Source organism: Hyperolius riggenbachi, chromosome 9 (assembly GCF_040937935.1).
Source record: "Hyperolius riggenbachi isolate aHypRig1 chromosome 9, aHypRig1.pri, whole genome shotgun sequence".
Classification (NCBI taxonomy): domain Eukaryota; kingdom Metazoa; phylum Chordata; class Amphibia; order Anura; family Hyperoliidae; genus Hyperolius; species Hyperolius riggenbachi.
Window position 1 is genome coordinate 285,639,626 of NC_090654.1, and position 24,294 is coordinate 285,663,919.

Here is a 24,294-nt window from a genome sequence, read left to right on the forward strand (position 1 = left end):
TACATTTGTTGCTAGTTCTGGCCCCCAGCGGTGCCATGCGTGACACAAGCTTGTGGTATATGTTTTGTGGCCGTGCTCCTCTTCACGTGTGAGGGTGAGCATACTGCGCAGGTACAGCATGTCCGTTCTCTTGCTTGAAGAGGGAGTCAGACATGCTCTTCAAGAGGGTCCCGGGCAGCCGCCGTGGTCTGATGGAAGAAGCGAGAAGCCTAGTGTGGGATACCCTCTTACTTACAGGGAAACGAAACTGAGAATGATATCAGTGTTCTCCCCAGAAATTCTTTCCAGCCGGGTGGCATGAAAAAGTAGCCGGGTGGCACAATATGAGAAAATGCAGGTAGAGTTGCCTATTCTGTAGGCAACTCTGCTTATAATATAGGAGGAGGTGAGCAAATGACAGCCGGGTGCTCATCAAAACTAGCCGGGTGGAGCATCCGGCTGAAAGAACCTGGGGAGAACACTGGGATATGGATTTTTTCCTTTTTAAAATAATAGCAGTTGCCTGACTCTCCTGCTGATCCTGTGTCTCTAAGGGCCTATTCACACTAGAATCGCTTTTCTGAGCATTTTGCGATTGATAGGTGGTTTTAAAAAATCGCTCCCATTCACTTTCATTAAAATCGCAGTAAAAATTGCGGAAAAATAGCAATTTCGTGTTCGCATATGTGAAAATCGCCGCAACTTTACCGCAATTTTAATGAACGTGAATTATGGAAGCGATTTTAAAAACCGCTAATCACAAAACGCTCAGAAAAGAGCTTCTGGTGTGAATGGGCCCTCATACTTTTAGCCACAGCCCCTGAACAAGCATGCAGCAGATCAGGAGCTCTGACTGACGGCAGACTGGATTATTGGCATGCTTGTTTCAGGTGTGTGATTCAGCCACTACTGCAGCCAAATAGATCATCTGGACTGCCAGGCAACTGGTATTGTTAAAAAGAAACATCCATATCCCTCTCAGTTAAGGTTCCCTTTAAAACGGAACTGCAGCCAACAATTTAAGTTCATTCCAATCAGTAGCTGATACCCCCTTTCCCATGAGAAATCTTTGCCTTTTCTCCAATAGATAATCAGGGAGTGGGGGTGGCGGGGTGGTCTGTATGGCTGATATTGTGGTGAAACCCCTCCCACAGTGTGATGTCATGACCATGGTCCTGACAGTTTCCTTTTGCATTGTGGGAAATAACAGCTTTTTCCAACTGCCAATCTCCCTCTGTGCATAGAACTCTCAGTAATGAACATTCTGTACAGATCAACCGACAGGACTGAAGATGTGATCACCAGTGATGTAAATGTAAATCAAGGAGAGGAAAGATCTTACAATGGGCAAACCCTGACTAAATAATCTATAAATTAATATTGTAAAAAAATAGGCAATTTTATTCATTGTTATTTTCCCTACAGTTCCTGTTTTTTTTTTTTTATTGCCACCCCAGATTTACTTTTAAAAGTTTGCCCATACCTCTGCGCGAGTTTATCAGTGTGCCCCTCGCGTTCACAGGTGATTGGCTGGTGATCACATGCTGTCTGTCTAGTTCCGTGTTGTTGGCAGGTTCTCTTGTACGGACATGAAAGGAGAGATTGTTTGCTTTGCAGGGCAGCCTGTATTTGCACCTGGATGACTTCATATTGTTATCGTTACCTCGCTTTGTTTGTTTTGTGCTTTGCTGCCTAATTGGAAATGAATTAGTTATTGATGGTTCCTCACTCATGCTGCACGTCCTCCAGTGATTCCCCCCCTTCTCCCTGCCAACCGCATGTCTTCGTAGAACGCCAACGCGGATTTGGGGATTTGTAGTACAAGAGTGTAATCGGTTATCTGTGTTAGTTGATGTGGTTTGCATGCGCTGATTGCGGGTGCTTATTGGGATGCAAATTGTGCCTGTCAGAATCGGCAGGAAGTAGTACTTGACTGTAGTTCAGGAAATGCGCACCACAGCACATGTAACTGAAGTCAATGGGCAGCGTAAGAACCAGGAACTTTTTTTTTTTTTTTCCTTTGCTTTGGAAAAAAAAAACGGACAACTTTCTGTTTTGTTTTTTTTTGTTTTGTTTTTCCCCTCACATATTGTGCATTTTTGATTCTGTTGTATTTTGTAACAAAACCCAACATTTCAAATGAACGAAAAAAATGATTCCAATAAAAAGCGATTGCAGGGCGACAGAGAAATGAAAAAAGGCAGAGCGCACATGTGACTGAAATTTTGCAGGCGTTTGTAGGTTTTCGGTGCTCTGCTTTCATTCTGTGATTGCGTTTTCCAAATTTGATTTTTCACGTTGGTTTGCAAGTTTTCGTACTGCGGCGAAAGACATTGTGATCAGGAATGTGCATGTCATGCAGGAGAAACCAAAAAGCCGTCTAATTTTGAAATGTAGAAAAAAACACAAACTCAGAACGGAAAGGAAAGCACACACCGTGCAATTCCAAAATGGACAGTCAGATGGGCAATGCGGCAGTTTCCCTGCTCATGGCAAAATGCGCACAAAACTGTTAAGTGAGCCCGAGCCGGAAAGTTCCTTGATGCAGATTTTATGCAGATTGCTGGACTTACCAGCAGCTCCAGGCTGCTGAAAATTGCAATAAATGTGCATGGTTTTGGTGACAAGCTCTTGACTTTTCTGTGCGGAAGCTTTATGATGTCATAAAGCTCTTTAAATTTAAAGGACCACTATAGCGTAAAAAGTAAGCAGTTAAAATCTGACGGAGCTAACAAGTTTTGGACTACTCCATTTCCATATGGGGGATTCTCAGGGTTAGCTTTGTTTTTAAAAGCATTTCATGAATGGCAGTTTAACTGGCAAAATAGTAAGATACCAGCCAACCTCCCTACTCACTTGAACACAATGTTGTCACCTAAACAAACATACTGTCATTAAGTTACATTAGTTGTATTAATTAAAATAGTTAGGTAATATCTCTTACCCACCCTGCTTTAAAAGAACAGGAAAATGTTTGATTTCATGAGGGTAGCCATCTTTTTGGTTGAAAGGAGGTGACAGGGAGCATGAGACACAGTTCCAACTGTCCTGTGTCCTGATCACCCCTCCCAGTTGCTAGGCAATGTGAACATCATCATCAGAAATCCCATCATGGTTTGCACAGCATCAGGGGAAAAAAGCCCGGGCAGTTTTATTTGATGGGGCGGAGCTTAGCTTCTGTGCAGCTAAAAATGATGCTTTGGTAAGATAAACAGTTCTGATGCTGTGAAAAGAAACACCAAGCCTTTTCAGTTCTGCTGAGTAGATGTTTAGTCTGGAGGTTCTTTATTAAGGTGCCCATACATTGTACAATCCTTCATTTCTTTTTTTTATTCCGTTAGACCGAATATAAAGATTTTTCCAGCATGTCCGATCAGATTTTTCTCAAAAAAACGGGATAATCGTTCGAATTTCTTGATCGAAAAAAAAAAAATATTTTCGACTTTCATTCGATTCGATCATTTAGATCGAATAAATGGGAAAATCGAGCATTTTTATTGTATCGTGTATGGCCACCATTAGACTTAGCAACTTCCGTTCAGGAAATGCTTTTGAAAACAAACATAGCCCTGAAAATCCCCTGTGAGGAGATGGACTAGTCCAAAACCTGTTGGTTCTGTGAGGACTGGTTGACACTTACGCGCTTTGCTGATTGCTAGCGATCAGCTAAGTGCTTAATGTATTCCTATGGGATCATTCTCACTGCAGCAGTTTGCGTTTTGCTTAAATCGCAGCACTTTGGGGCTATTGCGATATGATTCTTGTTCCGTTGAACGGGATTCTCAATGCAAATTACGGTAAGATTGCAATCGCAATTTGTGTTTTGTGTTCGTAGAGAGAACTAGCGCTCAGATTTTAACTGCTTACTTTTTTTGCTGTAGTGGTCCTTTTCAAGGACAACTGAAGTGAGAGGTATATGGAGGATGCCATACTTATTTCCATTTAAGCAATACCAGTTACCAGGCTGCCCTGCAGATCCTCTGCTTCTAATACTTTTTGCCACAGCCCCTGAACAAGCATGCAGCAGAGCAGGTGTTTCTGACATTATTGACAGATATGACAAGATTAGCTGCATGCTCGTTTCTGGTGTGATTCTGACGCTACTGCAGCCAAACAGATCAGCAGGATAGCCAGGCAACTGGTTTTGTTTAAAAGGAAATAAATATGGCAGCCCCCATATTATGACTTCAGGTGAGTTTCAGGGTAGGAACACACTAGGCAGAATCGCATGTACGCTTTCCATGCCACATAGTGGAAAACGCATATGCGATTTCGCCTAGTGCAGTGATCTGCAAGCTTGGCCCTCCAGCAAGTCCCACAATGCATTTGCCTTTATGAATCATGACTGTGGCTGTCAGACTCCTGCGTTGCATTGTGGGACTTGTAGTTCCTTAACAGCTTGAGAGCCAAGTTTGCAGATCACTGGCCTAGTGTGTGCCTCGGCCAAAAAAATAGATACTTACCAAGGTTGAGGGAGGATCCAGACACTTTACTTGTACTCATTGCTGCTGCCCGGGACCCTCTTAAAGGATACCCGAAGTGACATGTGACGTGATGCGATAGACATGTGTATGTACAGTGCCTAGTGCACAAATAACTAGGCTGTGTTCCTTTTTTTCTTTCTCTGAAAGAGTTAAATATCAGGTATGTAAGTGGCTGATTCAGTCCTGACTCAGACAGGAAGTGACTACAGTGTGACCCTCACTGATAAGAAATTCACCCTTTTTACCTCTTTCTTGCTCTCAGAAGCCATTTTCTGCTAGGAAAGTGTTTTATAGTTGGAATTTCTTATTAGTGAGGGTCACACTGTAGCCACTTCCTGTCTAAGACAGGACTGAGTCAGCCACTTACATAGCTGATATTTAACTCTTTCAGACAGAGAAAGAAAAGAAGGAACACAGTCTAGTTATTTGTGTGCTAGGCACTGTACATACCCATGTCTATCTCATCATGTCACATGTCACTTCGGGTATCCTTTAAGAAGGTCCCGGGCAGCAGCAATGAGTACAAGTAAAGTGTCTGGATCCTCCCTCAACCTTGGTAAGTAAATGGGAATCTAAAAAAAAAGTAAAAAAAAATATGAACCAGATACCTAAGGAGAGGGAAGACTCTGGGTCCTATAGACCCTTCCCGCTCCTCTCTGTCCCCATTACAGCGCCAGCTCCCCGTAGCAGTATTCCACCAATTGGTCAAGTACTGCTTTCTGCCGCAGTGAGGGACTTCGGAAGCCCGAGTGCTCCAGAAGGCGGGCTGCTCCATACCGGGCGCCAGCAGTATGGAGTCGCCTGTCTTCGGGAGCACTCGGGCTTTCCAAAGCCTCCCACGGTGGGGGATTCAAACAGGGGAGCCAGAGCTGGAATGAGGGGACCGAGAGAGGAGCAGGAATACTCTATAGGACCCAGAGCCTTCCCTATCTACGTCATTTTTTTTTTTTTTTTTGTGTGTGTAACTGTCGGGCATAAAATCAAAAATCAATTCTTTATTTTTATCTGGTAAACAAGTAATACGGATGCTAACCAGGCAATCCAAAAGTTACAATCTCTATTACTTTTCTTGTTGATAAATGATCATTCCCCAGTTTACCTGACTATTATTTGGTACGTTGCCGCAAAAAGGAAGTTGCAGGGCATGCTGGGTTGTCCTTTTTTGCTTCTGTACATTAGTTTAGTCTGAGGGGATAAAGAAGCAAAAAGACAACCCAGCATGCCCTGCAACTTCCTTTGTGTGTACCAAATAAGAGTCAGGTAAACTGGGGAATAATCATTTATAAACAAGAAAAGTAAAAGAGATTGTAACTTTTGGATTGCCTGGTTAGCATCCGTATTACTTGTTTACCAGATAAAAATAAAGAATTGATTTTTGATTTTATGCCCGACGGTTACACTTTAAGAATTCCATTAGATTTAAAGGTCACGGCCTCACTCCTCTTCCTCCATGAGCGTGGACTCGCTGCTATCGTGCCTGTGCAGTAGCTCGGCCATTAAAGGCTCGTGCTTATTGCGCAGACATGGAATTACTTGTACAGTCGCAGTACACCTGTGCATGAAGAGAGGAGGGAGCTCACTATGGCTAATCCAACAAGCTCGTGTCTGATTTTTTGCGAGGAGCTGGGAGGATGTGAGACGCCTTCGCAGGGTCCAGAAGCTTCTCTCTTCTTAGGTATCTTCCCCCCCCCCCTCCCCCACATTCAGTTCCTCTTGGGTACACTTTAAAGAACAAGTGACACCCATACTAACCTAGAAATATAAAACACATACTGTATATAAGTAGATACATACTAGTTCTACTTACATAACAGATGTATTGCACTGTCCACGTTATGATTCCTGGGAATTTTGTAAAGAAGTAGAGAATCCTATACTAGGCAGTTTCCATCTTGGTTACCTTTTGATCTCCTGACGACATTTCCTCCCTCACTCTTTTTTTCTCCTCTTGCTAATTGTGTATTCGTTACCCGCCCTCCTCCCAGAGTCTTCAGACCCTCCCACTGAGGTCTATACTAGGAAGTGCACTGTCTTATGTCATTAGGAGAGGAAATAAAGGGAAGAGGAAGAATATAGTATAGGTTAAAAAAGAACCCCCAGCATGCAACTGTTTGGCAATGGCAATTAAAGGGCCAGTGCTTCTAAGGTATGTGATAACTCCAAACCATAACAGCAGAAAAAGTTTTAAATGCAGGGTTAGCATCTGTATCACTTAAAGAGACTGCTGAAGAGAACGAAAATTGCTATTTTTACCTCATAGTTCGCTTCAGGAGTCTCAGTAGAGGTAAACCCTGCGGCAAAATAAGGGGTTTATACCTCCCAAATCTGGGGCAAACATCCACAACTTTCTTGGTTGTGCTGCCCAGGGAGGCAGAGCTTTCAGCTGTAGCTCTGCCACTACTGACGTCAATCGCCGTGTGTATCTCCGCCTCTCCCCAATCCTCTCTGTGAAGGAAGACTGACGGGCGGGGAGAGGCGGAGATCCATGGCGATTGACATCAGTAGAGGCAGAGCTTACAGCTGAAGGCTCTGCCTCTTCCAGGAAGCGCCGTCCGGATTGTCCCCCGGGGATTTGGGGGGTATAAACTCCTCGTTTTGCCGCGGGATGCAGCGGTTTACCTCTACTGAGACTCCTGAAGTGAACTAGAAGGGAAAAATAGCAATTTTTGTTCGCCTTAGTCTCTCTTATATACACGCAGACCAGTTGTTGCGGTTGAAATTTGATTTTTATGGTGACCATCCCACTTTAAAGCCGGATTGTCACCATAAAAATCAAATTTCAACCGCAACTGGTCTGAGTGTATTAAGTGATAAAGATGCTAATCCTGCATTCAGAACTTTTTCTTCTGTTATGATTTGGAGATATCACATACCTTAGGAGCGCTGGCCCTTTAGTAGTGTGTGCCAAACAGTTGCATGCTGGGAGTTCTTTTTATCTATAATATATTCCTCCTCTTCCATTTATTTCCCTGCCTAGCTGAAACACGATCCCCTACTCACTTGTGTTTTACAAGCAAGGCTGAGGTTACTCAGCGATTGGAGGAGAAAAGAAAAAAAAAAAAAGTAAAGGGCAGAAATGACATCAGGATTTAGCCTCAGCTGTGGGCAAAAGACATGGTTCCCACCAGGAACAAAATTCTCTTCATTTACTATATAACATTCACTGAAATCAAACGTGGACAGTACAATACATGTGTTATGTAAGTAGATCAAGTATTTATCTACTTATATATGTGTTTTTTCCCCTGGCATACTATGGCTAATCCTTTAGAGTACTAGTACTATGGCTAGTACTTTAGAGTACCCAGGCCATACAAACTTAGATTAACGCCTAATGTGATTTCTCCCACACACTGCACACCCATTCTCAATAGACTTCAGCACAGGATGTCAGCGTCAGGTGCCAAGCGGGAAGTTTTACGTTATAGAGGAGGGTAAGGTTGGGCATCAGGAAGGGGTTAATATCGGGGTGTGGTAAAGCAGATTTATCAATAAAGGGATCGGTTACAGTTAGGTGATTGATAGGAGAGTAACACAGTAACATTGATCAGTTCAGCTTCACATGCCTGCAGAACAAGGGTATCAGAGATCCCATTCTATACTTCGCGCACACGTCAGATCTGCTGTGCTGGACCTGCTCATCCCCACTGCTACCTGCATACTATGGTAGGATGTTACACTAGGACTATGGTAGGATTAGATTGTGAGCTCCTCTGAGGACAGCCAGTGACATGACTATGTACTCTGTAATGTGCTGCAGAAGATGTCAGTGTTACCGTATATAAATACATAATAATAATATGGGAGGACATAACACTATGACTATGGTAGGATTAGAGTGTGAGCTCCTCTGAGGACAGTCAGTGACATGACTATGTACTCTGTAATGTGCTGCAGGAGATGTCAGTGCTATATAAATACATAATAATAATATCGTAGGACATTAGATTATGACTATGGTAGGATTAGATTGTGAGCTCCTCTGAGGACAGTCAGTGACATGACTATGTACTCTGTAATGTGCTGCAGAAGATGTCAGTGCTATATAAAATACAAATAACACTAATATGGGTATGTGAAACAGTGCACGGTGTTGCATAGACTTTTCAGCTTTCCAATTGCTTATGTATTTTTTTTACTTTTTGTAGTTTTGCGTAGATATTAGGGTTCCAATGAATAATAGTTTATCATTTTAAGTACTATACTGTGAGAAATATATATATACTGTAGGTAAAAATGTGACATATCTTGTAGCTCCCCTGCTGGCTTGACTGGCAAGCTTGGATTTGCAGCAGTGCAGTAAAATTAAGATGGCTGCAAACGGCGCAGTATTAGTCACCAAGTCTGGGGACTTTGCTGTTATAATGTTGAGTTTTCTTTACTGCGCGAGCGACACTCTCTCCTGCTGACAAAACATGGAGGTGTAGGATGAGGCACCAAAATAAATGGTTTATTTGTATTATTTCTCATGGTTCTGACTAAATTTGGGGGCCTTTTTCACTGAATATTTCAGTCTGATTTTTGGAACGCATGTAAATTGCGCATGTTTTACAGATTGCAAGGGCACCATGAGTATCCGTGCAATCGCCGTACCGCTGACCTCTTTATTCCTGTTGAGATCTCTGCAGAATGTCATTACTGAGAGATCTATATACAGAGGGGATACGGCTTGCTTGGCAGTTGGAAAAAGCCATTTATTTCCCACAATGCAACAAGGTTCACAGACAGCAAACTGTCAGGCTAGGTTTCCACTTGTGCGTTTTATTTGCCAACTAATGGTAGTGAATGGAGCTTTTTCCAGGGTTATTGCAGGCGAAAATGTCACGCTACAGTGGAAACGTAGCCTCAGAACCATGGTCATGACATCACACTGTGGGGGTTTCACCACAATATCCGCCATACAGACATCCCTGATGCGCTATTAGAGAAAAGTTAAAGGACAAATGTAGCGAGAGGGATATCGAGGCTGCCATATTTTTTCCTTTTGAGCAGCACCAGTTGCCCGGCTGTTCTGCTGATCCTCTGTCTTTTATACCGCATGAATGATGGATGTTTATCTGGCCTAATCGCCCTGTAGATCATTCCACATACAGAGTAAAGTGAAAGAAGTCACATACCAAGTTGCTGAAAACTGGTCAGATCAGTGGGAGTGGCCACAAGCAGCCTGACAGCCGTTTCGCGCTAACCAGCGCTTCTTCCGAGGCTGTGTCCTTTATTGTTGTCTGTCCTAGCTACTTATGCAAACGAGTAGGGAGGCTGGCCAGTATCCTTATATAGATCCTTTCCATAGTTATTTTCTAAAGAATAAAGGAAATACGGAGAATCCCCCATGAGGAGGTGGACTAGTTCAAAACCTGTCAGATTTCGACTGCCTACTGTAAGCGACAGTGACGTACAGAAATGTCTAGAGTGTCCTGCGCGCGCCCCCTGGGCACTACCATCGCATGTGACCTCAACTGGAGGCCCAACATTACTGCCACTCAGAGGAAGGCCCAGCAGAGACTTTACTTCCTCCGGCAGCTTAGGAAGTTTGGCATGGCCCAGGAGATTCTGACATGTTTCTACACTTCCACAATCTAATCAATCCTCTGCTCCTCAATCCTGGTTTGGTACGCGGGTGCCAGCGCCAGCGACGGGCACAAACTACAGAGGGTCATCGGGTCGGCAGAGAGGATCATCGGGAGTCCCCTGCCCTCTCTTGCCCACTTGTACAACACGAGACTGCGCAAAAGGGCACTGAAGATTGCAAGTGACCCTTCTCACCCAGTTCACCGCTTCTTCAGCCCACTACCTCTGGGCAGGCGGCTGCGGGTCATATCCACCAAGACCACCAGACATAGGAACTTTTTTTTTTTTTTCCCCCTTCGGCTGTTAACCTCCTGAACTCCCTCCACATTTTTCCACCCGCCATTAGCGCTCCACCACCTGCTGAGTTTTGACTAGAGTAATGGTCTCGGGCAACCTGTCAAACGGACAATGTTAATTGCACTGAACTGATCATATGTGTCTTCTCGTGCCACTTTCGGGAGAGCTTATTGTGTTCACTATGTTTTTTGTGCTGCTGTTATAGTGTGTATGTATGTATTATGCTTTTCCCTATCACTGTTTTATGTTTTACTGTAGCCCTGTAAACGGCATCTTCTTTGACCTACTGCACCTCTGAGCTATGTATTGTGCCAAACCCAATTCCGGGCATGACCCAATGATTCTGATTCTGACATAGGAGAAAAAAAAATTCTGTTGCATTTCACTTTCTATCAATATGTATTTTAAAATGTACAATTTTTCCCAATAGAGATCCTTTAATTTTTAGTGCTGAACACTAGCTACATCAGAGGGCAATATATAAGCTTGGCAGATGAGCTTTTGTCCCTAGGTTTGTGGACAAGGGGACAGGATCTGTGTATGGAGGGAAAAGGGTTTTGCCATCTGTTTAGAAAGTGGTCCTTCACAGTGAGAGTGGGTAAAATCTGGAATATCTCAGGAAGTAGTTACGGCTAACTCTATCTACATTTAACCACTTCGCATCCAGACCTTATTTCCCCCTTATGGACCAGAGCAGTTTTGACATTTTAGCTATGTCCCTATTTAATCAACAATAACTTTATCCCTACTTATGACAACTAAATGAAATATATATCTTTTTTAAGACTACCTAGGCTTTCATTCTATGGCATTTTTTCCCTTGAACAATTTTGTTTTCTATGTATTTTAATGTAAAAAAGAGGGGAAAATTAAAAAAAACACATTTCTTAGTTTAACCAATTTCCATTTTTAAAATTAAAAGCACTACTGTAAATTAAAAAAACACAAATTTTGTTTGGCTATTTCAACCATTTATCACAAAACTTAAAGGGACTCCGAGCAGTAAATAAAATCATAATCTGAACTTACCTGGGGCTTTCTCCAGCCCACCGTAGGTTGGGAGGTCCCTAGGCGTCCTTCTGGCTCTTCTCCCAGGCCCTGCTCAGAAATGGCTCCCGGCGACACTGGGACCGAGTGTCGGGCTCCTTCTTCCGGAAAGATGACGTCAGTCGTCACCACGCCGGCCGCGTCGCGTCATCACGGCGGCCGGCGTGACAGTACTGCGCATGCAATGAAATAATGCTACAGTGTGTATTTTTCAGTATGAACTGAGAAAATATAAGTATTTTTAATGATAAAAAATTAAATCTTATTGGCTCAGGGAACATATATGCCCTTTCACCAATTAGTGCTGCAGCTGATAGTGACTGAGGTTTTTCACAGGAGCAATGTCCAATCAAGCACAGCGCTGCTTCAGCTTCAAGACGTATATCTACGTCCTTGTGGCGTTTATGAAGTCACAAAGGACGTAGATATACCGTAGTGGTTGAACAGGGCTTGGATGCTTTCCTTGGAATGAAGGGTATCCAAGGCTTTACCTACTAGGTCATTCCGGGAGAGTTGATCCATGGATCTATCTGACTGCCTTCTGGAGACAGGAAGGAATGATCCCTTTTAAGGTTAATTGGCCCAGGCCTTGTAAGGTTTTTCACCTTCCCCTGGATCAACAGGGATATGTGCGGGTTCAGGGAAGGGTTTGTTATTCCTCCTGGTTGAACTTGACGGATCAAAGTCTTTCTTTTTCTCAACCAGACTATGTAACACTGTATACCGATAGTCAGCCCTGAGCTCACCGGATATCGCAGCCATGAATTTATGCCTGTCTTGTCTTACAGAGTGAGTCCTTGGTTGTGTGTGAGGTGGACGAGCAACTGGTAGAGAAGCTGAAGAAATTCCGTTTCCGCAAAGAGACCAGCAATGCGGCTATTATCAGTACGTAACTCTCTCCTATCAGCTGCACAGAGGTGTGAAAATACAGGTTTCCAGGCCAAACACTGTTAAGGTGGCCATACACTGATAGATTTTCATAAGATTGGACCATTAGATAGATTCCTGTCCGATGCCTTTCTGGTCCAATCTGACAGGAATGTATCTGATGTTGTGCCACACACTAGGAACAGATTTCCAATAGAAGAGAGAGGCTCCCTTAGCTTGCTATTTCAATTGGCCTGGCACTGCTATTGGCCTGAGGAAGCGTGCTCAGACCCCGTAAAACGCGTTGCCTGTGCTACCAATAAAATCTTTTGTCCCTACAAAGATTTGTCGTCCTTGAGGTAAGCAACCTCAAACCTTTATCGGTTTTAAAACTGCTTTTAAACGCTTTTATATACCACCAGGGCGCCTCTTTAAACCATTTAGTGCATCCCTAACCCCCATACGATACCTGTGTGAGGGGTGGAGGCAGAACATATGTGGTTTACCCCACGGTGGACATCTGCCTCCCTTCTTTTTTTCCAAGGAGAGCGACCGCATCCAGGTCCTTAGTGACCTCCCCGAGTTGAGTCGGGTTAATTGTCTCCACCTGCTTCCTGTGGTCGGTTGCCCCTCTGCAACCCACTCTTGTGAGTAGATTCCTATCTTCTACATTGACAATTGTGACTAAACATATTACACTATTGGGCTCCCGTGTTTCTTGTTTCCTGTGTCTTTTCCCCAGAAGGTGTCCTGACACCAATCATCCACTACCAGATTTCCAATAGATTTCAGAATGAAATCAATTGGAAATCTATTGAAAATTGATCTAAATGCATTATTGCACCATTAGATCCAATGCAACTCTGTGGGCCATCAATCTGCTGCCAGCAGCCGATCGACCTAGACTTTCCATCGATCGGCCATCTATTTCTGATCGATCGATGGCTGAAATCGTCCAGTGTATGGGCCCCTTTACACTATCTGACCGTGGATAGAGATTAGGGAAGTTCCTGCAATGGCTTTAAAGCGGACCTGAACTCAGAACGTCCTCTCTGCGCTAAAAGATAAGCAACAGCTTAATAACCTTAACAGAAAAACATTTCTTTGTTACAGCTGATACAAATCCTGCAATAAGTCTGCAGTGTGTCTACTTCCTGCTTTCATGGAAGCAGACATAGGGTTAACATCCTGTGTTTACATATTAGTTCTGCTTGCCAAGGGCTGCTGAATTTTTGTGCTGACACAGCTGAGAGATCAAATGACATTCTAAAAACACACAGGTTGCATTTCTCTCTGTTTTCCCTGTGTCCTGTGCAAGAGTTCAGGTCCACTTTAACCTCTTGACAACCAGCTAACGCCGATTGGCGTAAACTGGTCGTCTGCGGGTTACCATGGAAACGGCCTTTCCATGTCAGTTCACGGAGGGTGTCTCTGTGAACAGCCGGAGAGCCGCTGATCGCGGCTCGCCGGCAAAATGTAAACAGGCGGGGAAGAAATCCGCAGCAGCGCCGTAAGGCAGATCGGCGATCTCTGGCCGGGGATCGCCGGCATATGATAGGCTGAAGCCTATCCTTCAATGTGCAGGACGGAAATCCGTCCTGCGCAGCTCACAGGGGGAGGGAGCGAGCGGCGAGACGGCGGAGAACGCTGCGGAGGGGGGCTTTGAAGAGCCCTCCTCCGCTAAGCAAATGCAGCCGGCGGCGATCAGACCCCCCCAGCAGGACATCCCCCCCCCCCCCCCTAGTGGGGAAAAAGGGGGGGTAGTCTGATCGCCCTGGCACAATCCTGATCTGTGCTGCGGGCTGTAGAGCCCACGCAGCACCGATCATTGAAAAATCCCCTGGTCGGCAAGTGGTTAAAGTGTACTTCAAGGGGCCTAGAAAAGGCCTGAGGCCCCACTCACGGTGAAGCAGTGCAGTGTAACAACTGATTTGTAACAGGTTGCGGTATGGTAACGCACTGCATGCAGAGAGTTGCTGCACAACATGCATGTTAACAGTAGAGTGAAGCATACTTTGCATTCACTGTATGCTTCACTGTATGAGACACCAACGCTGCTGTAAAGTGCGGTACCACTTTTTGGTTCCATAGCATTCCTGTTATATTCCGGGCCACACAGCCTCCCACTGTGAGCCTGAGTGTAATATGAAGCCGGACTGGACTTTAGTGAATTATGAGGGAATGTTTGGCTGTACAGGAAATGGAATTAGTATGTGCTGAACCTTCAAAGGACAATTGTAACAAGAGGGATATGGAGGCTGCCATATTTATTTCCTTTTAAACAATACCACTTGCCTGGCAGCCCTGCTGATCTATTTGGCTGCAGTAGTATCTGATTCACACCAGAAACAAGCATGCAGCTAATCTTGTCAGATCTGACAATAATGTCAGCAACACCTGATCTGCTGCATGCTTGTTCATGGTCTGTGGCTGAAAGTATTAGAGGCAGAGGATCAGCAGGGCTGCCAGGCAACTGGCATTGCTTAAAAGGGAATAAATATGGCAGCCTCCATATCCCTTATGCTTCAGTTGTCCTTTGACCTTGCACAGAGCCATCAGAAAAGCTAATCACTAATTTATGCAGCTCACAAATGGACAAGTAAAAGCATTCGGTCTGGTCTATTTCCAAGCAGAATGAAGTTGGCCAAAATTTGCATCGGTTGAGATATAATATTAGCATGTGATCGTCCACCTCTGTGTACAGCCTATGTAGGATTATTTGCTGATGATGTCTCTTGTTTCTTCTCCAGTGAAAATAGACAAAGACCGACGCCTGGTGGTGCTAGAAGAGGAACATGAGGTCAGTCATTTCCCGGATCTAACTCAGTCCTTGCAGTCACTTTGTGCTGTCACCCTCTGCCCCCCCCCTCCCCCGGAAGTCACCCCCGTGCTATTGCCCCACCCATTCCCCTTTGCAGTCTCCCCTGCTCCCCCCCCCCACAGCAGTCACCCCCATGCTCTTTCCCCACCCATTCCCCCTTGCAGTCCCCACTTCTCCCCCCCCACGGCAGTCACCCCTGTGCTATTGCCCCACCCATTACCCCTTGCAGTCTCCTCTCGCACAGCACACTCAGCCGTCAGAGGGTATCAGCACACGTGGCAGCTGAGCAGCACAGCACACTTAGCAGCGGAGCAGCACAGCACATTCTGCCATCAGAGCGTATCTGCACACGTGGCAGCAGAGCAGCACAGCACACTCAGCCATCAGAGCGTATCGGCACACGTGGCAGCGGAGCAGCACAGCACACTCACCCGTCAGTGTATCAGCACACGTGGCAGCGGAGCAGCACAGCACACTCTGCCATCAGAGCGTATCTGCACACGTGGCAGCAGAGCAGCACAGCACACTCCGCCATCAGAGCGTATCAGCACACGTGGCAGCGGAGCAGCACAGCACACTCAGCCGTCAGAGCGTATCAACACACGTGGCAGCGGAGCAGCACAGCACACTCAGCCGTCAGAGCGTATCAGCACATCTAGCTGCGGAGCAGCACAGCACACTCAGCCGTCAGAGCGTATTGGCACACGTGGCAGCGGAGCAGCACGGCACACTCAGCCGTCAGTGTCTCGGCACACGTGGCAGCGGAGCAGCACAGCACACTCAGCCGTCAGAGCGTATCGGCACGTGGAGCAGCACAGCACACTCAGCCGTCAGAACGTATCGGCACGCGGAGCAGCACAGCACACTCAGCCGGCAGAGCGTATCGGCACACGTGGCAGTGGAGCAGCACAGCACACTCAGCCGTCAGTGTCTCGGCACACGTGGCAGTGGAGCAGCACAGCACACTCAGCCGTCAGAGCGTATCGGCACGTAGAGCAGCACAGCACACTTAGCCGTCAGAACGTATTGGCACGTGGAGCAGCACAGCACACTCAGCCGGCAGAGCGTATCGGCACACATAGCAGCGGAGCAGCACAGCACACTCAGCCGTCAGAGCGTATAGGCACACGTAGCAGCAGAGCAGCACAGCACACTCAGCCGTCAGAGCGTATAGGCACACGTAGCAGCAGAGCAGCACAGCACACTCAGCCGTCAGAGCGTATAGGCACACGTAGCAGCAGAGCAGCACAGCACACTCAGCCGTCAGAGCGTATAGGCACACGTAGCAGCAGAGCAGCACAGCACACTCAGCCGTCAGAGCGTATAGGCACACGTAGCAGCAGAGCAGCACAGCACACTCAGCCGTCAGAGCGTATAGGCACACGTAGCAGCAGAGCAGCACAGCACACTCAGCCGTCAGAGCGTATAGGCACACGTAGCAGCAGAGCAGCACAGCACACTCAGCCGTCAGAGCGTATAGGCACACGTAGCAGCAGAGCAGCACAGCACACTCAGCCGTCAGAGCGTATAGGCACACGTAGCAGCAGAGCAGCACAGCACACTCAGCCGTCAGAGCGTATAGGCACACGTAGCAGCAGAGCAGCACAGCACACTCAGCCGTCACAGCGTATGGGCACACGTAGAAGCGGAGAAGCACAGCACACTCTGTCTTCAGAGCGTATGGGCACACGTAGAAGCGGAGCAGCACAGCACTCTCAGCCGTCAGAGCGTATCAGCACACGGAGCAGCACAGCACACTCAGCCGTCAGAGCGTATGGGCACACGTAGCAGCAGAGCAGCACAGCACACTCTGTCTTCAGGGCGTATGGGCACTCTCAGCCGTCAGAGCGTATGGGCACACATGGCAGCTGAGCAGCACAGCTCTCTCTATAGCTGAGTTTCTTACAGAGCTGTGATTAAATTATCCCAGCCTCGCTCTATTCCCCGGGGCTGATCGGGCTCTGCAATTACTGCAGCCAGGGACCTGCCCTACTAATTGCTGCTGTTTGTCTCTTCTCTCTTGTGAGCAGGGCATCTCCCCCGATGAGCTGAAAGACGAGCTACCGGAGAGGCAGCCCAGATATCCTTTCACATGTGAATAGCGACATCCACACCTGGAATCTCTGCGGTGGCCTGCGCTGCTGATCAGCTGACCGCAGATACGGATGGGGTCTACTTGTGAAAACCGGAGAGAATGCCAGAGAGTTTTATTTTACATAAATCAGAAATAACGCTGTTTACCAGATCACATTCAGATTTCAGGAGTCATTTGTAAAAGTCTAGCGTGCGCACAGGTGTGTCCCCTGATGTCATTGAGAAGGTGTCTGGCAATCCATCACTCTCGCTATGCAAAACTACTTTATTATAGACTTAAAGGGTACCTTAGCGCTCTTAAAAATGTACAAATTTGGGGAGCAGGCACATGTAGGAAGCTCTTTTTATGCCCACTGCTCACAACCCCCCGTTTTCCTCTTGATTGTGCGGCTGTTAGCGCTCTGCACATGTGCACTACGTAGATGTGACGTCATGCACAGAGCACTCCTGGCTTTGGGCAGCCAATCAGACGCGTGTTGCCAGGCAGGGCAGGGGTCTTAGAGTTAGGCACTACCAGGGTGGGGGTTTAGGGTTAGGCACCACCAAGGAGGTCTTAGGGATAAGCACCACCAGGTGGGGGCGGGGGGTCTTGGGGTTAGGCAGCACCGGGGGGGGAAGGGGGGAGTCTTAGGGTTAAGCACCACGGGGTGGGGGGAGTCTTAGGGTTAGGCAGCACCGGGGGGGGGGGGGGCCTTAGGGTTAAGCACCATGGGATGGGGGGAGTCTTAGGGTTAGGCAGAACCGGGGGGGGGGGGGGGAGTTTTAGGGTTAAGCACCACGGGGTGGGGGGAGTCTTAGGGTTAGGCACCACCCGGGGAGAGGTTCTTAGGGTTAGGTTTCGGCAGAGGCAGGGTTCTGTATGAGAGTAGGGTTAGGTTTAGCCATAGAAAAATATCGGTAAATATTACCAATATTCTGCTATGGAAATTCAGTAGAAGAATATCGCTAATTGTAGCGAGATTCTACTAACTGTAAACCCTGCGCTTTTTTTTTTTTTTTTTCATGCTGCATACATTGGGCTTGATTCAGTAAAGCGTGCTAACACAGTTAGCATGCCTAAAAGCTTTGCACATGCACACTAGGGTTTGCGCGCGTAAAGTTTCGCGCGCACCGCTTCTCGTGCAAAATAAGCTGCTTTGCGTGCAAGGTATGCTCATCACGCTACCTAGCACGCGAAGCAGCTGATTTTTCTCGCGAAGCGGTGCACGCAAAACTTTACACGCGCAAGCTTTTACACTTTTGTGAATCAAGCCCATTGTGTCCTGTCTGTGTGTGTGATTCGTTTACTGCTTTATATATCCAGCTGTTGTTTTCCTTAACCTCGGCTCACATTCATAGTGTACAGCTATAAGTACCAGCATGAGGACGGACGGGTCTCCTACCCCCTGTGCTTCATCTTCTCCAGTCCTGTAGGTAAGTCTGGCTGCTGCTTCCTGTGTTGGGGTCACATCGCAGAGCATGGTTAAAGGGGAACTGAAGAGAGAGGTATATGGAGGCTGTCATGTTTATTTCCTTTTAAGCAATACCAGTTGCCTGGCAGCCCTGCTGATCCTCTGCCTCTAATACTATTAGCCATAGCCCCTGAACAAGCATGCAGCAGATCAGGTGTTTCAGACTTGGAAGTCAGATCTGACAAGACTAGCTGCATGCTTGTTTCTGGTGTTATTCAGACACTACTGCAGCCAAATAGATCAGCAGGGCTGCCAGGCAACTGGTATTGATTAAAGGGAAATAAACATGGCAGCCTCCGTATACCTCTTACTTCAGTTCCCCTTTAATCTACAAGTACTGTCAGTAGTCAATGAGAGAAACATCATTCTAGCTTGCATTCAGATGTAATGCAAATAATATGCAGCTTGAAATGGGTCAATCAGATGAACTTGCTGCTGATTCTGATTGGCTGAGCTACTAGCTCCATGCAACTTGCATGCAAGTCATAAATATCGGCAGCCCATTAACCATGTTTAGTCATCGGTATTTCCTGGAACGTTGATTTATCTGCAGTTTAACCACTTGAATCCGAAGACATCACAACAAAAGTTGTTAAGGTGATACATTTAATGACTAACTGTACAAGATTCCTCTGCAAGCTTTCAAAACTTTAAGTTTTTCTTCAGGCATGTTTCAGAACTGGATCAGAACTGTACCTTTCTTATCCAGCTCTGTATCATGCCTGAAGAAGAAACTTAGTTTTGAAAGCTTGCAGAGGAATCTTGTACAGTTAGTCATTAAAGGAAAACTAAAGCAAGAGGGATATGGAGGCTGCCATGTTTATTTCCTTTTTAAAAATGCACATTGCCTGGCTTGTCTTGCTAATCCTCTGCCTCTAATACTTTTAGCCACAGCCCTGAACAAGCATGCAGCAGATCAGGTGTTTCTGACATTGTCAGATCTGCTAAGATTAGCTGCATGCTTGTTTCTGGTGTTATTCAGACACTACTGCAGCCAAAGAGATCAGCAGGGCTGCCAGGCAATGTGTATTGTTTTTAAAAGGAAATAAATATGGCAGCCTCCATATTCTTCTCACTTCCGTTCCCCTTTAAAGGTATCACCTAAACAACTTTTGTTGTTATGTCTTTGGATTCTCTCCAGTCTCTCCGATTCCCTGGTCTCTCCGGACCACACGCAACTGGCTTAACCACTTGAAGACCGTAGGCTTACACCCCCGTAGTGACTAGGCTATTAATTACAAATCAGGCCACTGCAGCTTTACGGCCTTGCTGCAGGGCTGTACAACTCAGCACACAAGTGATTTCCCTCCCCCCCCCCCCCCCCTTTTTCTGCCCACCAACAGAGCTTTCTGCTGGCATGTTTGTTTATTTTTTAAAAATATTTATTTTTAAATAAATTTACCCTTTTTTAAAAAAAAAATATTTTTCTTTCCCTCCCTCTCCCAGCCAGCCAATCACAGCGATCATCTGTCATAGGCATCAGTGTCTTTATTTAGTACATGGGATGGTTTGGTGTGTTCTGTAAAGCACTGTGGGAGATGTACTCTTGCTGTATCAACGCATATTAATAAGTAGATTAACATAAATCTGTTCCGTTGCATTGTGATGTGTCACTGTTCTTCCATATGGCGTGTCTGAAAATATACATCTTTCCTTTCCAATCCAGGCTGTAAGCCGGAACAGCAGATGATGTACGCCGGCAGCAAAAACAAACTGGTCCAGCAAGCTGAACTCACAAAGGTACTTTCCTTCCTCACTGCGATTTGTGGGGCGGCGGTAAAGTGAACCTCCCGCGCTGCAATGCTGAGCGGCACCAAATGAGCCGGGGAAATCTTCCTCGCTAGCCGGAATGGTCGATCGGATGCTGATAATGCCGAGCTGGTGCAAAGCTTGTGCTAACTTCATCCAGATCATTGGAAACTGACCAGATGCAGCGGATTAATTTGATTGGTCCGTTTCCAAGTTGCATAAAATTAGCATAGCATTTGCATCAACTCAGAATTGCTAGCATCTTATTGACCACCCCCACGCCTTACCTGCCAGCTTCCAAGGGAGGGCCACAGTTTTCAGGAGGAGTGGTTTCTGTATGGGCCTTCACTAGTAGGGGTGTAACTACAAATCATTGCCCAGAAAAATGTATATTCGCTACGCTGTTTTACCCGTGTTCACACCCTATTTCCTTTCACCCTTTGGTCACTCCCATGGTCATACTTTAACTGCCATGGGTGCTATAAGTGTGGCCATAGTGCAGCCACCATACTACGCCCTCCCCTTAACAACTGTGGCCAGGGCCACAATAAGATTGGCTCTAGAAGGGGAACTCTGGTCCCTGCACCTCTGGGAGTATGGCCACGCCTGCACAGTAAGCCGGACCCAACGTCCACGTGCTCGTACATAAAGAGGCGTGCCGAGGCGATCTAAAAGATGGTAGTAGCAGTGATTTGGAGGGGGAAGAGGGAAGATGCTTCCTTTAGGGCCGGTTCACACGGGCGGCAGGCAGCGTTGGGGCGACCAGGAAGTTGCGTCGTCCTGTGACGTCTCGTTCGGTGGCGGCAGTACGGAGATTGTCGCGATCGGCGTTTCTCGTGCGGAGACATGAAGCCGCGCCGTCCCTGGACGTTGCATGCGGCTTCTAGGGATGGCCGAAACGATGCGTTAAATCGGGATCAGAACGCCGCGTTTATGCAATCGACGGTAACCGCGCAATGCTAAACTCTCCCATTCACTTGAATGGGAGAGTTTAGCCGATGGGTCCCGAACGCTTGAAGGTAGACGCCGCCAAGCGTCCGTGTGAACCGGCCCTTAGAGGCTTCCCTTTTCTTGGGTAAGTATCTTTTTTTCTTTATTTATTACCGCCTAGGGTTTACTTTAACTGGTTCCGGACCGGCGCAGCATGAATCTACGTCCAGCAGGTGGTGCTGCGGCTCTGACCGGACGTAGATTCAACATACTAATGCATCGCGTGCCCTCGCCGTTACCACCGATCTCGCCGCTCTGCACCCGCCGCAATTCGTTCGCTCTGCCGTCTATATGATGGCAGAGCTCTGTAAGGAGGTCAGGAGCCGCTTTCAATGGCTTCTGGCCGCGTGATGATGGAGAGCCAATCACTTTGGCTCGCATTAATAGTCAGGAACTAATGAAAGCGGCTCCTGACCGACTGTCAGCGCTCTGCCGTCATAGAGACGGCAGAAAGAGGAGCCTGCGGCGATGAGACCGTGACCTGTGAGAGCGGCGGGTATGTGTAGTGATTCGTCGGAAGGCAGCGTTTTACTATATCAGCAGTCTCTGGTCCTTAAAGTGTACCAGAGCTCCACCCCCCCCCCCCCCCCCCAAAAAAAATATACATACCTGGGGCTTCCTCCAGCCCCATCAGCTTGGATCGCTCCCACGCCGCCGTCCTCCGATGTCTGCAGCTCCGGTAACGGGTCCCCAAACTTCCGTCAGTTGGCTCCAGTCTATGCAGGAGAAGTGCGCCCTCTACGTATCAATCCAGCAGCTGCTGCTGGAGAGATATGTAGAAGGCGCACTTCTCATACGTCAGACTGGCTCCGACTATGGGCCTGTTTCCATTACACGCAGAATGGATGCAGAAAAACTCTCCAATGAATACCTATGGGAAAATCTGCAGCAGAAATATTGTGTTAAGTGGAAACAGGCCCATAGGCATTAATTGGAGTCAGTTTTTCTGCATCCAATCTGCGTGTAGTAGAAACAGGCTCTAACGGAAGTGCGGGGACCCGGTACCGGTACTGCAGACATCAAAGGACGGCGGCGTGGGAGCGATCCAGGCTGATAGGGCGGGAGGAAGCCCCAGGTATGTATACATCTTTTTTGGGAGCTCTGAGTCCCTTTAAGCGGGCAGAGACTGCTGGTACGCAAGTGGTTAAACGGACAATCTGTTTCAATCGTTGCTGAGAAATGCATGGCCGGATTTGAGGCATGGCCTAGGGCACCAGGAAGCAAGGGGCGGGCCCTGGAGAAATTAAAGCAGCAGGAACAGCCATACTAGCCTAGGAAAAAAAACACTTATATAAGTAGATAAATACTTGTTCTACTTACATAACACATGTATTGCATTGTCCACATTTTTATTTCAGTGAATTTTATAAAGTAAATAAAGAGTATTCTGTTTCAGGCATTTGCCATCTGAATTCCCTCTGACTGAAGCCAATACTGATGTCATTTCTTCCCTTATTTTTTTTTTTACTCCTAGAAACTGCACTGTCATAGTTAGCTTGCTTTGTAAACACATGAGAGTACAGCATAGATCAGATTTCATCAGCTCACTGAACTGCCCTCAGCCAATCAGTAAGGAGCAGGTATGTGGGAGGTGGTGGTGGTGACGAGCTTCCTTCTCGTCAACAATGAAACAAATAGTCAGGCAGACTGAGATGAGATTTATTACAGCAGAAACATTTCTGAATAGATTGGAGTGCTTGCAGTGCAGGGTAAGGCTTTATAATAAACAGAGCAGTGGGTAAATGGAATTTGATTAGGTGTCAGACAATCCCTGTATATTATACCAGACACACGCTCGGCTACATACATCATATTGTTTTTCTCTTTTCTATTGCAGGTATTTGAGATCCGGAATACCGAGGACCTCACTGAAGAGTGGTTGCAGGAGAAGCTGGGATTTTTCCACTAAGCCGTATTTTTTTCTTTTCTTATGTAAAAGTATTCCCTTTGTACTTCTTATTCCTCATTTAGACAAGATGTCCGCCCACATGCGAGTGTCTGTGCTGCAAACGTGCGCAATTCCTTAGAATAAATTGGTGGCTTAACCCCCTCACTGCTGGGAGTGGGAGAAGCGAGGGGCTTGGTGTGGGCAGCTCCCCTCCTCAAGCCGCGGAGGGACTGCGAGCGCACTCAGGCTCTGCCAGCGGCCTGCTGTGACTTGTAGTTCTTCAGCCGCTCCGGAAAGGCAGCACATTGCCCGTTTCATCCTGGTGACACTGGAGCTTGACGTCTTTTGTTATGTTCTGAATTTTCTATCACCATCCACCTTCTATCGACGGCCTTTCTGACTGCTATTTCCTGGCTTATTTATGACGTGGAGCGCATGTATCTGTAGCTCAATGCGTGTGGGTTTTTGTTTTCTTTGCAGGACCACTTAAAGAACATCTCCAGGCTGAATATAAAGTTACTGGTGGGGAGAAAAGTTTGTACTCCCCTCTCCGAGCAGTGACAGGTCCTCGCTGCCGCTTTCCCTTGCTCAGGACCCCTCTTCTCCCCCGCTGTGTCCCCCACTAAAGACCTTCAGACCGCCACCTCCAAGATAGCACCCCGCCCCTTTTTGCCACTCACATTACAGTATGGTAATGGGAGCTGCTTAAGGTCCGTACAGACGTCGGACTGGAGGCAATGACGCTGGGCGGGCGTTCCAACGACAGTCCGGCGTGTGTACGCACTGTCGGCGGACTGATACGGCTGTTTCTGAGCGATCCGCCGGGCGGATCGCTCAGAAACAGCCGTATCAGTCTGCAGACAGACTGTACACACGCCGGACTGTCGCTGGAACGCCCGCCCAGCGGGAGGTGACGACGGACCCGTCGTTGCTTCCAGTCCGGCGTGTGTACGGACCTTTGGACTAACTGGGTGGCTTCCCAATCACCAGTGTGGCATCCAGACACTATGGGGTGGAGAGTCCTGAAGACCAGTTGGAGGGGTGGCAGGGAAAATAGGG

General features: G+C 47.0%; 1 protein-coding gene across 1 annotated transcript in view; it reads left to right on the forward strand.

Annotated features, from left to right (window-relative positions):
* The window catches only part of GMFB (glia maturation factor beta), a 33,588-nt gene extending 9,576 nt beyond the window's left edge, over window positions 1-24,012 (forward strand). The window contains exons 2-7 of the mRNA XM_068252384.1: window positions 12,164-12,260; window positions 14,993-15,042; window positions 17,094-17,143; window positions 18,488-18,570; window positions 20,275-20,348; window positions 23,185-24,012. Of these exons, the coding sequence (XP_068108485.1) occupies window positions 12,164-12,260; window positions 14,993-15,042; window positions 17,094-17,143; window positions 18,488-18,570; window positions 20,275-20,348; window positions 23,185-23,256 (426 nt within the window). The 3' untranslated portion in view covers window positions 23,257-24,012. The remainder of the gene's footprint in view (window positions 1-12,163; window positions 12,261-14,992; window positions 15,043-17,093; window positions 17,144-18,487; window positions 18,571-20,274; window positions 20,349-23,184) is intronic.
* The last annotated feature ends 282 nt before the right edge of the window (window positions 24,013-24,294 follow it).